The sequence below is a fragment of the Chlorocebus sabaeus genome, chromosome 22 (assembly GCF_047675955.1).
Source record: "Chlorocebus sabaeus isolate Y175 chromosome 22, mChlSab1.0.hap1, whole genome shotgun sequence".
Taxonomy (NCBI): domain Eukaryota; kingdom Metazoa; phylum Chordata; class Mammalia; order Primates; family Cercopithecidae; genus Chlorocebus; species Chlorocebus sabaeus.
In genome coordinates, this window is record NC_132925.1 from 68,614,307 (window position 1) to 68,629,378 (window position 15,072).

A 15,072-nucleotide genomic window follows, 5' to 3' on the forward strand; every position below is an offset into this window, starting at 1 on the left:
GTAAGATGATGTGTTTGTTCATAAACACAAATGCTGGGCCCCTTGTTTACTGTACCCATGGCAGCAATCGTTATTAAACAGATATTGCTTTGTTTGCGGGTGTGAGCAGCAGTTTTTCCTGCAAGGTCTGTTTAACACACACACACACACACACACACACACACACCAACTTAAATGCTAGAATTTTGATAAAGAAAGAAAAAGGGGAACTTGTCCCTGGAATGTGGTTGAAACAGACTTAGGTTTGCTTTTCTTATCTTTTGCTTGGATGAAGGGGCTGGCGAGATTAGCAAGTTGTTTGGTTTTTCTAAGAGATTTCCTTAGTGTAATGATATCTATGCAGTTGTTTGCTTTTTTCTGAAGGGAGAGAGCTCTCCTGAAAGGCCACTAGCTCGGTAATAGAGCATCGGACGGCTAGAAATTTCTTTGTGGAACAAACAAGGACTTAGAAGGTGTAGGAGAAAAAGTCTAGTACTATGAACAAGGCAGTAACCATCGAAAGGTACAATCCTTGGATTTTGTATTACTGTGTATATCTTGCGTGTTGTCCTGTAGGCTTGATATGATCCTGTTGGATGCACGTACTCTTTGTCAGGTTTGAGAAGGGAGGATTAATTTTTACTTTGATGTGTTCTGAATAAATCCTCCCTGCCATAAATGAAGATATTTTAATTGGGAAGAAACTATACAGTTAATATGCATAATGTATTTTTAAAAGCCAGTGTTTTTACTCTTACCTGTGGCTCTTACCTGTCTCATTTTAAAGTGAGTTTATGCTTTGTGTCATTTCTAGTTAAGTAAAGCAAGCATGTGGCTCTGTTTAGTTTGGTGTGTGCGCATGACGCTTGTGCCTTGGACACTGGGAGCCACCTTAGATAACACCTGAACGTTAGCCTGGCCTTTGTCATGTTTTGCAAACAGCAGGGAAAACTCAGCTGGCATCATATCATCATTTGGTTTTTGTTTTTTGTTTTTTTTTTAAGTTATTGTTTGTTGCTGTTTCTGAATTTGCCTTGTGTTTCAATATGAGGCATACTGTCCTAGCATTTGCTATAAATTGCAAAGATACAACACCCAGGGTAAGGGTGGAGGCTGGAGGGTCATGACCTGCAGAGACAAGTGGTAGTCTTTTATATCAGGGAACCCTTGCTAACCTGTCTGTGAGAGCAACTTTCAGGGGGGAAAATACATATATGTATATTGGAGTTTTTGAAGGATAAAATTAAATAATTGTTCCTTTCACACAACGGAGAAATGCAAGCAACAGAATTCTGATGGCCCACATTCACTACATTACCATGATGCTGTGAACATATTGTTCACTTTGGCCACTAGAGCGGTGAGGGGCTTGAGCCGAAGCAGGAGATACGTGAAGTGTGTCATCGAACATGCCAGTCATTAATTGATGTTATGAACCTGGCCTCGTGTACATTAAATGATAGAAAATATGGAAATGAAAAAAAAAAAAAAAAAGTTTTCTGAACTGGTTGTTGGTCACTTTATTGCACTGGCCTATTTGTGAGAGTTCAACTGTTTGAATGTTCAAATGATTAAAGTTCCACAGGCTTTGTTAGTTCTCAAACTTAAAATCTATTTTGTTCTGTAAAAATGCATTTTAATTAAGCTCCCCAGAACACCTGGCCCCATCATGCCTGACCTTCAGAGGCTTCCTTGTGGCAAAGCAAACAGCCTAGCACTGGATTGGCAAAGCTCCTTTTCAGTCTCTATTTAATTATTTGAGCTCCTCAGGATTAATATGCGAGGGAGTGGGTATGCATTCTGCTTTGTACTTGTTTCCTAGAGCGGCTTCTTTCGAACTTCCCTCGTTTGCCCACAGTTGCTATGATTACGGCACTTAAACTCTTGTCTATTAGGAAAGAAGGGAACCGAGACCCACCAGAGCTGAAAAGCTAAAAAATATAAATTTAGACATCTGTAATTTTTGGAGCGGGGTCAACTTGTTATCTGTGCTCATTGGTGTCTTATAAAGATTACAGTATCCCAGAAAGTTTGATGAAGACAGTTCTGAAGAATAAGACATTTACAGTTGCTCTGAACAACTTTACTGCCTTGGCATCGGAATGCAGAAATCCTTTTTTCCTTGGAAATATGAAGTCTCCTGTCTTCACATTGAAAGCCTGGTGAAGAAGGGGAAGCCTGTGCTTTTGTTAGGAACATTATTTTATTACCACCCTATCCCGCCAACTCTATTCTGAGTCATGAATTACAGGGAAAATTAAACATCCTATTCTCTACCTTCTCCAGCCCATCCAAATTGTCCATATATATATTCAGTGTTTCCAGTGGGTTTTTGTAGGATATTTCATTGGTTCATTATCTTTCAATGTTTAATGAGATCATCCTATGTCTCTTAAGACCTAACAGATTTAATGGCTTGTTACTTTTGGAGTTTTGGAACACCAAAACAGTTAAATAAGTGTATAGGAAATAGTATTTTTAAAGTTGGAATATAAAAGTTGGAGGCCAGCACAAGCCTTTGATCTCCTTTGATCAAGAGGTTGGCCTTGGAATTTTCTATCATTTAATCATTTAGTCAAACATTTAGTAATTATGTATTAAATTCCTGTTATGTGCAAAGCATACCTGAAAGTTAAATTTGAGATAAAAGATTTATTTATTATTCTTATTAAACAAATGGAGCTGGGAAAGTAGACAAGGAAACTGTTTTAATCTGAATGCTTCTTCCATTTAATTGATAAATATAAACTATTCCTGGTTTAATTGATAAATACAAGTTAGTTTCTATTTCTTTTCTTCCTCTTTTGAAAGCAAGAAAGCTGCCGTATTACATTATTGAAAATAAGCATGGTTTTTCTAAGTTTTTGCCAATTTAGGGTTCCTTGCTTGCCTTGGTCATCATAGCTATAGATGCTCCCCACTGGCCATGTGAGATGCATTCAAATGCATCTTGCCTTTGCTTACGTGTACCAAGCCCTGCACCTCCTGCGCTCCAGAGGGCAGGACAGGCCAGTGGCGCTGTTTGGACACAGATGCTGTGTTCTCTGGGCGGGGGGCTCCTATAGCTGGTTTGTTTCTCCTCCCCGAGGAGGCCTGACTCACCAGTTTTCATGATATTCTCAACCTCTACTCACCTGAGACCTGGAATGATACCAGTTTTACCCTGATCTCCCATATGGCTAAATGAATGGCCACATTTGTTTTGTTTTTGTTTTTTTAAAAACATGCTTTTGACAATGTCGTTGCTCCTGAACTCTTTTTCCAGAGGGGCTAAATGAAATTCCAGATTTTCTAAAGATACATGTAGATAGACATCTGTGGTGCATGATAAAGTTGATAATACATAAATCATTTTTAACAACAGGTAATATGCATAATTTATGGTGTTACAGTGCTATCTTTTTGATATTTATGATGGATAATGTTCAGTTTTGGCCCTCATATTACTGCTTTAAATTATACCACAAGAAAATTAATGAGAAAGTAGATTTATGGGTTTCATTTGTTTGTCAATTCAGAAATTAATTGGGTGTTAATTTTAGCCGTCCCTCATCAGCCCAGGACTGTAGTATGTGTGCATTACTTTGCATTCATTGTAGCTTACCTCCCATTTACTGTGGGTCACTAGCTTTGCATACATTAAAATAGCCCTCCGGCTCATTCCCTTGATTACTTTTTGAACTGCCATGCATTAGAAAATTTACGCCTTTCTGTTATAATTATGAAAATGTGGTATTGGAAGACGGTGCCTTCATAACACAGTCAGCACACTGACTTTGCCTCCTAAGCTTGGCTCTTGGGTACTCCTTCCATGAAATGGGACCCGTGCCAGTAGGACACTGGATAGACAAATGGCGGTGTCTGTAGGGTTCATTCATAATTTGTAGAAGTTATCTTAGGTGAGAAAATAATTGTCTGATGTAACTCTGTTTCTCTTGTTTTGTTCTTTCTCCTCCCGTCTACCCTTTTTTTCCCCCCCCCTTCAAGAGTATCACATGCAACCAACCCTATTTGTAGACAGTTAACTCTACATCTTGGGGCCGCCATCTTTCTGTCTCCTCACCTGCATCCTTAACTGCTAAGTCTCATTTGTCATCCCCTCCACCAGTCAGTCCCTGATCTCCTCAATGCCACCTGCTCCAGCAGCATCTCGCCAGATGATGGGTGAGCAGTGTAAAGGCATGGCCCTCATGCTAGCAAATGTGATGTCTCCATTGTTGCAGTCCTCTACTGAGAGTCTGTGACTTTCTCTGGAATTTCTATTGCTTTATTCCCTCTCTTTTGTGAAGAGAGTAACACCCACACGAGCATTATAGAGTACAGAACTGGTTTAATATCCTAGGCCACCCTACTGTTTGCCTACTAGGGGAAAAAAATCTGTGGAGCTGTACCCCACTCCTTAAAACTCGTTTGTTTGTCTTGTGTTGCCTTGTAAACCCTTTGCACATTAAAAGGGAACCAGTTCATTTGCTTGATGAGAACCAGAACCAAATGTATACTTTATATCTTAATATAGACAGGTTGGTCTTCTTTTTTCCTCAGTGGCATGAACACAATTATTGAGGGTTTTGAATCTTAATGATGCAACATGACTAATTTTAAAAGTACCTGTCTTAGAGCTAAGCTAGTCCGAGTCTCATCCTTATTCTTTCTCAGTCTACAAACTGCATGGAGTTAACTGACAATAAAGTAAGAGCCATGTGTTCAATATTTCCAAATAATGAAATCCACATAGTGAAATTCACATTCTTTTTCCTTCCTTCCTTCCTTCCTTCCTTCCTTCCTTCCTTCCTTCCTTCCTTCCTTCCTTCCTTCCTTCCTTCCTTCCTTCCTCCTTTTCCATGAGCTTCTGTTATCTCTTCAGAATTGCATGCCATCTTCCTTTTTTCTCTGCACATGGATGAACAATGAGAAAGAGAATTTTTCTTTTCAGATGGGGGGTGGACTGTGTAATTACTCTAATAATTTTCCTAATAGTGATTTCACCATTAACTTCTCTTCTCCCCATAGAAATAGAAACATATTTTACAAAACTATGTTTAGTTTAATTTACACATCCTTTTATGAACAGACCAAGTTCTTTAAGGGCATTTATTCTGCTTCATATAAATAATTGATCAGCCAAGTTAATTTACTTCTGCCTGACTTGGTCAACCTTAATTAACTGCCCTGGAATCAAGACTGAACTTTTTGTTAGCTTAAAATCTTTCACAAGCATGATAACAAGGGCTTTATTTTCCCTAAATTTTCAGCATCAACACTGTAACCAAGGAAATAATCATAATAATAAAGCACTGCTTTAATTTACTATAAATACATTGGCCTGGACATTATGAATTTTCCAGAATACTTCCAGAGAGCAGCTCTGTTGGCAACAGCAATAAATAAGCATGCTAAACTCAGTCCTTGTCCTTTTCTACAAGTCCCTCCAGCACAAAAATTGAACCTTTGAAATCAGTAGCTCTGTAATGTTTCGGAGCAAGATGAGAAGTAGATCATTTTGGCTTCTTTAGGCTTTTTGACATCTATGCAATTGCAGCATTGACCTTTGTAGGGTTAGATTAAATGGATCACGTGATTTAAACAGGCTCAGTTCGTCTGGAGGTGCCATACAGGAAGGCAGACTCAGTTTGGTGTTGTTTCTGGAGGAAGTACTTGTTTCTGGGTATAGTGTGGCCATACCTTCATATTCAGGCACTTTGTATGATTATACAGTGTTTCCTGCTGTCAGTATGTCATGGAGCAAGGCAGTTGGTTAGTTACAGGATTAGTTATTCCCCCAGAGAGAAGCAGAGGTTAGGCAAACTGGGTGCCTGGGACAAGCTTCCTTGAAGAAAAGAGGGTGCAACGTCCCTAATAGAGAAGATAGATTCTTCTCCTGTATATATTGACTTGATTTCAGATGACTCTAATAGTGGCAATTCAAAAGAAAAAGACAGTTGTTTGCAAAAGAGTGCAGATGCCTTATATCATTGTATTTTAATGCTTTTCTTTGTCCACCTGCACTCTCATTGCTGCCCTTCTGGAATTTCCTTAGTTTTCTTTTCATTAACTTCCTTATCCACTACCTAGCACAGGACTTTACAAACTGGAGATTCTTAATCATTTATTGAATGGACAGGTTCGTGTCTGAAACAAAATAGTTATGGCTACATCTATCCCTTAACCGATTGAGCTTTAGTTTTCTTATCTGTGAAATGGGGATAACGTTTACCTGCCTTATCTCTCTCCTAGCCTTGTTACAAGTTTGAAAAGCACATCAGAGGGCTTTTGCAATTTGTGAAGTGTGATACAGATATAAAGGCTTATTAAATGACTTGGAACGTTTGATAGAAATATTGCTGGCCCAGACACTGTTAGAAATGTTCTTAGACATTGACACTCCTATTTTTTTCACATGTGCTTTTCAAAAAGCTGTTTTCTCCTGATTGGTGTGGGAGATTATGGGAAATTTTAAATCTTCCAACCTACATACTACTGTTAGCACTTGACTAATTAAGGACATCCTCAGACCAAAATAATCCTTTATGCAATTTTGGTCCCAAAGCCTGCACTCTCACAAACCTGATTCACAAGCCAAGCTGCTTGGCTTGATGCCTGCAAAACTTGTACTGGAGGACTTGGCAGTCTGCTTTGGAACTGCATGGAGCAAAAACAGGGCCTTCTCATCAAATTGTGTATTGGAGACTGTTCTTACTCCACCCACCAGAATGGTGTCTCACCAAGGAAACAAAAGCAGGACCAGCGTCTTAGACACCTGCTCTCAGGCCTGGGATCCCGAGGGTCACATCGTCTGAAAGCTGCATTCTACCTGCAGCTCTCTTCCATCAGGACAGGCTATTTGGCTAAATATGCCTCATTCTGAGAGCAGGGGTAGAGTTTATATATGTGCAATGCTGTTGTCTTTTGGGGATCAAGTCCCTGGTATGGGGAGGTATTCCCAGAAAGGGAAAAATACATACATACATACACACACACATATATATGTGTGCGTGTGTGTATATATATTCTATAGATTTTTTTCTTTACATATGTTTGAGATATATCCTAATAATTAGATGGATTTCCTTGCTACCTACTCTAAAACAAATGCTCTCCTGCTTAAATACCTAACACTGTGCCTTTTCCTATAATCCTTTTTTTCTCTCCCCCCACCCCTTTTTTGAGACAGAGCCTCGTTCTGTCGCATGCTCTCGGCTCACTGCAACCTCTGCCTCCCGGGTTCAAGCAATTCTCCTGCCTCAGCCTCCCAAGTAGCTGGTATTACAGGCATGTGCCACCACGCCCGGCTAATTTCTTTGTATTTTTAGTAGAGAATGGTTTCACCATGTTGACCAGGTTAGTCTCGAACTCCTGACCTCAGGTGGTCTGCCTGCCTTGGCCTCCCGAAGTGCTGGGATTACAAGCGTGAGCCACCGCACCCGGCTCTTTTTCTTTAGTTCTGTACAAAGGGGCAAGTTTGTGGAAGAGAGACTGAAATGCCCGGGGAAAAGTACCTAGATTTCACAGATTCATTTCTTTTTTGGTGATGAACAAGGCACTCTTGCTATCACAAATTATCTCATTACCTTATTCTTGTATCTTAGGGAAGATTTTGGTTATTTTTGAAAGATGCTTTACTCTGTGGTAAGAATATAACTGCAATTTCTAAAGGACTATAATTATTAGAAAGTCTGATCTGAAGACATGAGAATGAAAAAATAATAATAAAAATCAAGAAACGAGAGTGAATCAGCTGTTACTTCTCAGTTTGTTTCCCACCTGCTAGTGAAAAATGCCATTCTCAATCCACTTTAGAATTGGATCAACTTAAAAAATATATACGTCTTTTGGGTTTATGAAGTCTGTATCAAGTTGGATCATGCTATGCAGTGAAAGGAAATGAAGAAAGATGTGAATTTTTCTGCTTTTAATTTTTCCATTTGGTTTTTGTGCAAGTCTGCAGAAAACAGACTTCATCCAATTTCTAGCAAGAAAACAATGTCCTCTAAAGATACCCAAAGCTTGAAATTTCCCTGTTGTCACATTTCATGTATGGGGCAGAAATCTGTGGCATTGGTTGTACATATGTCCTTACACAATTGGAACATGTTTGCGTAAAAATTTTCTGCCCTTTCATCTGGGATTGGTATTTCACATTAAAGTCTTAATTATTCAGGCATTTCTCAGCTTTCATGTTTGAACTTTTTACTTCCTTTAATGACTTTTGCTTTTCCTTTTCCAAATCTTGGTCTGTGAACTTGGAGTGTGACCCTGCCTTTTTCATTGTTTTGCCCCCACTGAACCTCAACTTTAAAAAGACACATTGTGGTTAAGAGCTTTGACTTAACTGAACTGGTTCAAATCCTGATTCCACCATTACTGGCTGTGACATGTAGTGGAAAATTAATTAACTTGTGGAGGCTTAGTTTTCTCATCCGCAAACTGGGGGTAACAATCGTCATCAGCACTGAATTGGAGAATGTGTGTAAATCACCTGCATTAGGGCCTGCCTGACCCAACGCTGGTGATTGGTAGATGGTAGCTGTTGGTATTAGCAAATGTTATCTGTCTTTCGTCATCTTTGGACATCTTTTCTCAGCCAAGGGCTGAATTGGCTCTCTGGGATAATGGTTTTGTGCCCACAGAGTAATAAGAGTGAATGTGAAATGTATTTACACGTAACTGATATTTTCTCTTTTTTTTTTTTTTTTTTTTTGAGACGGAGTCTTGCTCTGTAGCCCAGGCTGGAGTGCAGTGGCACTCGGCTCACTGCAACCTCCGCCTCCCGGGTCCCGGTTCAAGCAATTTTCCTGCCTTAGCCTCCTGAGTAGCTGGGATTACAGGCACACACCACCTTGCCCAGCTAATTTTTGTATTTTTAGTAGAGGCAGGGTTTCACCATATTGGCCAGGCTGGTCTTGAACTCCTGACCTGGTGATCCGCCCACCTCGGCCTCCCAAAGTCCTGGGATTACAGGCGTGAGCCCGGCCCTAAGTTATATTTTCTAGCTACTCATTTTGCACCATATTTTCTTTTCTTTTTCTTTTCTTTTGTTTTGAGATGGAGTCTCGTCCTGTCACCTAGGCCTGGAGTGCAATGGCGTGATCTCAGCTCACTGCGACCTCCACCCCCTGGGTTCAATCAGTTCTCATGCCTCAGCCTTCTGAGTAGCTGGGATTACAGGTGCCTGTCACCATGACTGGCTAATTTATTTTTTCTTTTGTTTTTTTGTACTTTTAGTAGAGACAGGGTTTCACCATATTGGCCACACTGGTCTCGAACTCCTGACCTCAAGTGTTCTACCTGCCTCATCCTCCTAAAGTGCTCGGATTATAGGTGTGAGCCACCGCCCCCAGGCCTATATATTTTTTTTCTATTAGACTTTTATTACCTTCGGCCAGGTGCCATGGCTCACGAGGCCTGTAATCCCAGCACTTTGGGAGGCCGAGGCGAGTGCATCACCTGAGGTCATGAGTTCAAAACCAACTTGGCCAATATGATGAAACCCTGTCTCTACTAAAAATACAAAAATTAGCTGGGCGTGGTGGTGGGCACCTGTAATCCCAGCTACTTGGGAGGCTGAGGCAGGAGAATTGCTTGAGCCCGGGAGGCGGAGGCAGTGAGCACAGATAGTGCCACTGCACTTCAGCCTGGGTGACAGAGCAAGGCTCTAGTGCCTGCACAGGTTAAAATTTAATGTTTATACCTAATATGCTCTATGGGATGACTTGCTGGTTTTTGAGCAAAGGAACCAGATAGAAGAAAAATTTAATCTTGGGCCAGGCGCAGTGGCTGCAATCCCAGTACTTTGGGAGGCCGAGGTGGGTGGATCATGAGGTCAGGAATTCAAGACCAACCTGACCAACATGGTGAAATTCCTTTCTTTACTAAAAATACCCACAAAAAATTAGCCAGGCATGGTGGCGTGCACCTGTAATCCTAGGTACTCAGAGGCTGAGGCAGGAGAATGTCTTGAACCCGGGAGGTGGAGGTTGCAGTGAGCCAAGATTGCACCAGTGCACTCCAGCCTGGGCGGCAGAGTGAGACTCTATCTCAAAAGAAAAAAGAAAAAAGAAAAGTTTAATCTTGAATTCTAGGTTTACCTACAAATATTAGTTTTTCTAAGGGTAAAATATATATATATATTTAAAACAATACTACTGAAACTTGAATTGGGAATGACAGTTTCAGACCCAAAACTAGGGACCTGACCCGCTAATGAGGGGATAAGTTGAGTGAAAGAAAATGACAACTGTTTACAGATTTTGGCAACATTTAAACCAAGGCCCTTCTCCTTATGCACAACAACTGTTTTAACAGCTGCTTTTTTTTTCTCCCCCCCACCCGCCCCCCATCTTGGAAATCCTTGTATCAGGTTTTTGAGTCATGATGCAAGAATCTGGGACTGAGACAAAAAGTAACGGTTCAGCCATCCAGAATGGGTCGGGCGGCAGCAACCACTTACTAGAGTGCGGCGGTCTTCGGGAGGGGCGGTCCAACGGAGAGACGCCAGCCGTGGACATCGGGGCAGCTGACCTCGCCCACGCCCAGCAGCAGCAGCAACAGGTACCGGGGCTTTGGAGTCCTGGAAGGTGGAGGGTGGTGGGTGCGAATTTTACCGCTGAATTTTACGTTTAATGACGATCTCGCGATCAGCGTTTTGTGCTCACCTGTCTGCCAATCTGTCATTCTGTCAGTGGCATCTCATAAACCGTCGGCCCTCTAGGGGTCCCAGCAGTTGGCTTAAGAGACTAATTTTCAAGCCCTTGGGAGGTGGAAAGTCCTGCAGATCCCCTTGTGGGGAACAGTTGCTGAGACGAAGATTGAGTGGACCTGTGTCAGCCTAACCTTTCCCCGCTTTGAATAAAATTATTCTTTGGAGAAATGGTTTCCACTGCTTTCATGCAATAATAAAAATTAAACGAAAAACAGGCTTAAGCCTGTGAAGAAGGAAATAAGAGCTAAGGAATAAAAGAGAGAAAAAGAGTAGGTGAGTAAGGAGAGTTGAAATAAATACATAGAAATACAGGCAGAAATGCTGAGATAACAGCCAAAACATGTAGAACACGGGCATCACTGTAGGAAGCTGCTTTCCTCTACCTGTAGGATTTGGGGGTTTAGGGTATTTACATATGTTCCCGGTATTCATGCAGCAGTGGGTTTGTGGCTAAGTCTTACTGCTTTGAGTTATCTCTTATTGGTGCCTCCCCAAAATGTACGTAACTCATTCCTGTTAGTTATACTTTTTACAGGTATGGAACTGGGTACCTGTGAGTGACAGGTAAAATATTTCCAGATGGTACAGGCGACCCAAGAAATGGTGTTTTGTTGTCAAAGTGTTGATAAAAATTCAAATAAGTAAACGGCATTTGCTTGAAGACTGGCTTTGATTTTCTAGCCTGTCTCGGAATCAGGAAATATTATTAGGATTTGTTAATGATAATAGATGGTTTATGACTTGTTTTGTTCTTGATTTACTTATTCAAAACATAGTTATGATGCCGCTCAGAAACAGGTGAATTAAAAAGAATGAAGTATCTTTGGGCCTTTCTGAAAGCTACAGTAACTTCTGTGGGGAGGAAGAAGATAGGGACAAAGTGCTTCTCAAACCATTTTCTTGGAATCTGTGTCAGAGAAGCTAAGCTTATGTTTGGGATGCAACTTTGAGAGAAGCTCTAAACCATGTTTATTTTCTCCTTGCAAAGAGTTGAGTAAGGAATGATTAGGTTGTTAGCTCCTTACAAGGTGGTGGAACCAACATGAGACTGTGGAACCTGTTGGGAGAAAGATGCAACAAAGCAAAAGAAAGGAAAAGTAACAGACCAGCAAAAGTCTTAATTCAGAGGACTTCCTGCAAGTGATTTGATCTTTCTCTCATTGGCAGCCCAAACCCATTTGTGCCTGCACCATGAGCTCACTTCAGATGGAATTTGTGATGTTCGTTGTGTATAAACTGTGCATTTAAGTTAGTGCAGATGGCCAAATTCCAACCAGTGAGGTTGTTAGCAAAACCGCACAGTAGATAGTAAAAGGGTCTCCGTGTATTTGTGCTAGTATATGTTCATGTGATGTTCTCAGCCATTTTATTCAGAATAGTTAATGTTTTTGAATGACATCTTCTATGCCCTTACCAGACGAGTGTCAAGATTGACTATTTCTTTATGAAGCACTTGAGCACTTGAGATGGGGCTACTGACTGATGTGGTAATACTAAATAATTAGTATTTAGATTACATTAATTAAATAAATGGGAAATTAACTTTTGATTTTTATTTGAGGAGCTAAAAATCATTCAGGATCTCCAAAAAACTTTACATATAAACCATCAAAACATGTGGTTTACATATAAACCCAAAACACGCATGCGTGCACACACACAACAGCAATAACAAATTGGCTACATAGAATAAAATTATAAAAGCCTATTTCACCAACATCTTCCTTAAAAAGTATCAGTTGCAAATGTATTTATCCACATCTTCCTTTGGCCGTGACCACTTTGGAAAATTTATTGTTACTGGTTATTGATAAAAAGGTCAAGAAATGTTTTATGATTAGACTTTTATACTGTTTTTAAATGTTTTTATGACAGTTTTTTCTCCGTATGCCGTTGACACGTTTTGGGAAGAAACAAAGCAGTGGGGTCTATCATTGTGGCTAAAACCCCCTGTATTGTGGTTAGCAAAGCCTTTTGAGGTCTTTTAAAATATGACATTGACAGCTGTTCAGCTCCCCTAAGTATATGATAAGGCTCTTAACAGGTTGTTGGGGAAAAGGGAAATCTGTAGATGAAATAAGAAAAACTACAGGACTGAAAATATTTCTACAGGACTAGAGTTATCAGAGTTTTCTTCCGGACTGAAAACTGCAACAATTAGACAGTTTGGAGAAGTGTGAGCATTCTACAGTGGACTATGGTTGTTTTCATCATTTTTATTCTACAGGTTTTTACTTGAAGTGAGAATACCAGCAGTGAGAAAATCACAGCCATGCTGAATTCATTACTGCGGTAGTCACACAAAACCACGGATAAAATTTCAATAACTGCAGGCCACAGTTGAGTAAACAGTTGCACTGAAATTTAATTCCTGTTGACTTTTCCCCCATTCCTCGCCAGGGGCACATTCAGATTCCGTAGTACAAAGACAACAGGGGTTACAGCTTTGATTAATGTAGGACAGTGGAAGAGAATTAGAACTGTAAAATATGTTAGAAGTCCATGGAACACGAAGATCTGGCTTAAAAGGGCCTGGCATAAAAACGAGTTAATTATGCTGTGTATTATGTTGAATGTTGGAGGATTTTCCGTTGCACCAATACCATCATTGAGGATATGGGGAGAGTTTTTACTTAGTGCCAGGATTTAAAATAAATAAATGCAAACCTTTCCATGTTTGCTCCATATTGTCAAAGATAATTACAATTTACAGCAAATGCCCTTTTCAGGATGGGAGGGCCCTGACAAAGATTCACTATGGAGTGCACAAGTTCCATAGTGAGTTTTGTTTATAGGTTGACTTAATTATGTTCAAATGGCATTGTCATTTCTAAAAATTAGTTAGTTGACAACCTAGAGAAATGGGGCAAATCTGGCTTTTCCATCTTCTTTTGAAAAATTAGAATATCTGGTAACCTTGGGCTGATAGTCCCACAAGGGCAACAATTGTTCGGAGATGAATTGCTATTGAAGACAGGGAGCCCTCCAGCCTGCTCTCATTCCCACCAGCAGCATTGCTCATTTATGCCTCTAGGTAGTGGAGTTGGCAATTCTGGGCTTGGAAGGTAGACTCATCACTCAGAAGCCATCAGCCCAAGAGAGGTGCTGCCATTAGCTGGTAGAGCCTGCCAACACACTCACAAACTGTCTTCCTTCCTCAAAACTAAATGTATTATCTCTGTAATGTTTCAACTCTATTTATGTCTGGGCCATGAAACTATTATAACAATAGTTTTCTAATAATATAATTTGATAGAGTTTCTGAACATTTTCTTTTATCCATTGAGTAATTCTTTACCCGATACCATAACTGCTTTTTATTTCCTATTATGCCTGCACCATTTCTATGTCTGTAAAAGTTGTATTGGATGTGCACTACTCCATTATGAAACTCAGCAACAAATACTATTAGCAATTACTAAAGTTTTTTTTTTCTTAAAGAAAGGATTTTAAAATGTCCAGAACAATTTCATAAACTGTGTGGATTAATGCATTTTAAAAGTCTTGAATTTTAGAAAGCAGAATTTTATTTCCATATTGCTGCAAATGAGAGCTGTTTCAGATAAGCATATTACATAGAGCATAATGTTTAGAAGTTTCTCCATATACAGCATATGCTGTCAGGTCAATTAACAGAATGCATTCTAGAAAATGTTTATTCAATAAAAATGAATAGCTGTTAAATAAAACAGCTATTTCTTCACAACATTCCATTTAATGATGAGGTTTTTGTGGGGTTTCTTTCTTTCCTTTTTTTTTTTTTTTTTTTTGGTACCACCTGGCAGTTTTATTGTCTGCAAGTCAGTATAGAGAAAGCTTTGGTTGCTGCAGTTTTGAGGTGTGGCTATCATTTTATATGAAGAGAGCAGTTTAGAGGGAATCTGTGAGAAAAAACCTAAGACATGCTGTATTTGGAATTTGAACACGTATTATTTAGAGAGTGTGGATAAGCAAAGTGTTTACTTCCCGTGGCTTCTTTCTTTGACATCTGGTTTAAGGTGTTGGGTCTTGTGGCCCAGAAGACTGTGTGTGTTTTAAGTTAACAATGTAAAAGAAGGAGAGAAAATGTGAAATGACTAGTAAGGAGGTGGGAACGGTAGATAGGAAATTCTCTTGAAAAAGAAGAAGGGGAGTAAAGAGGACCCATCAGGTTGAATTTTTCCAGTGAGCCATTGAAGGAGGTCAAAGATTAGTCACTTCCCAGAACACAAGACGATCAGAGAAATGGGTGGGACTCAGGCAAAGAGTCTAGTTATGTACATTCAAAGGGATGTAGAGGTCAGCTGTGGTGGCTCACGCCTGTAATCCCAGCACTTTGGGAGGCCAGGGCGGGCTGATCACTTGAGGCCAGGAGTTGGAGACCAGCCTGGCCAACATGGCAAAACCCTGTGTCT

The 15,072-nt window shown here is 40.1% G+C and overlaps 1 protein-coding gene across 10 annotated transcripts in view; it reads left to right on the forward strand.

Annotated features, from left to right (window-relative positions):
* Positions 1–15,072, forward strand: part of FOXP1 (forkhead box P1) — a 628,854-nt gene that overhangs the window by 373,364 nt on the left and 240,418 nt on the right. For all 10 annotated transcript variants that reach the window (XM_038002507.2, XM_007984973.3, XM_007984975.3 and 7 more), the window contains one exon: positions 10,337–10,527. In XM_038002507.2, coding sequence (XP_037858435.1) covers positions 10,348–10,527 — 180 coding nt within the window. In that variant the 5' untranslated portion in view covers positions 10,337–10,347. The remainder of the gene's footprint in view (positions 1–10,336; positions 10,528–15,072) is intronic.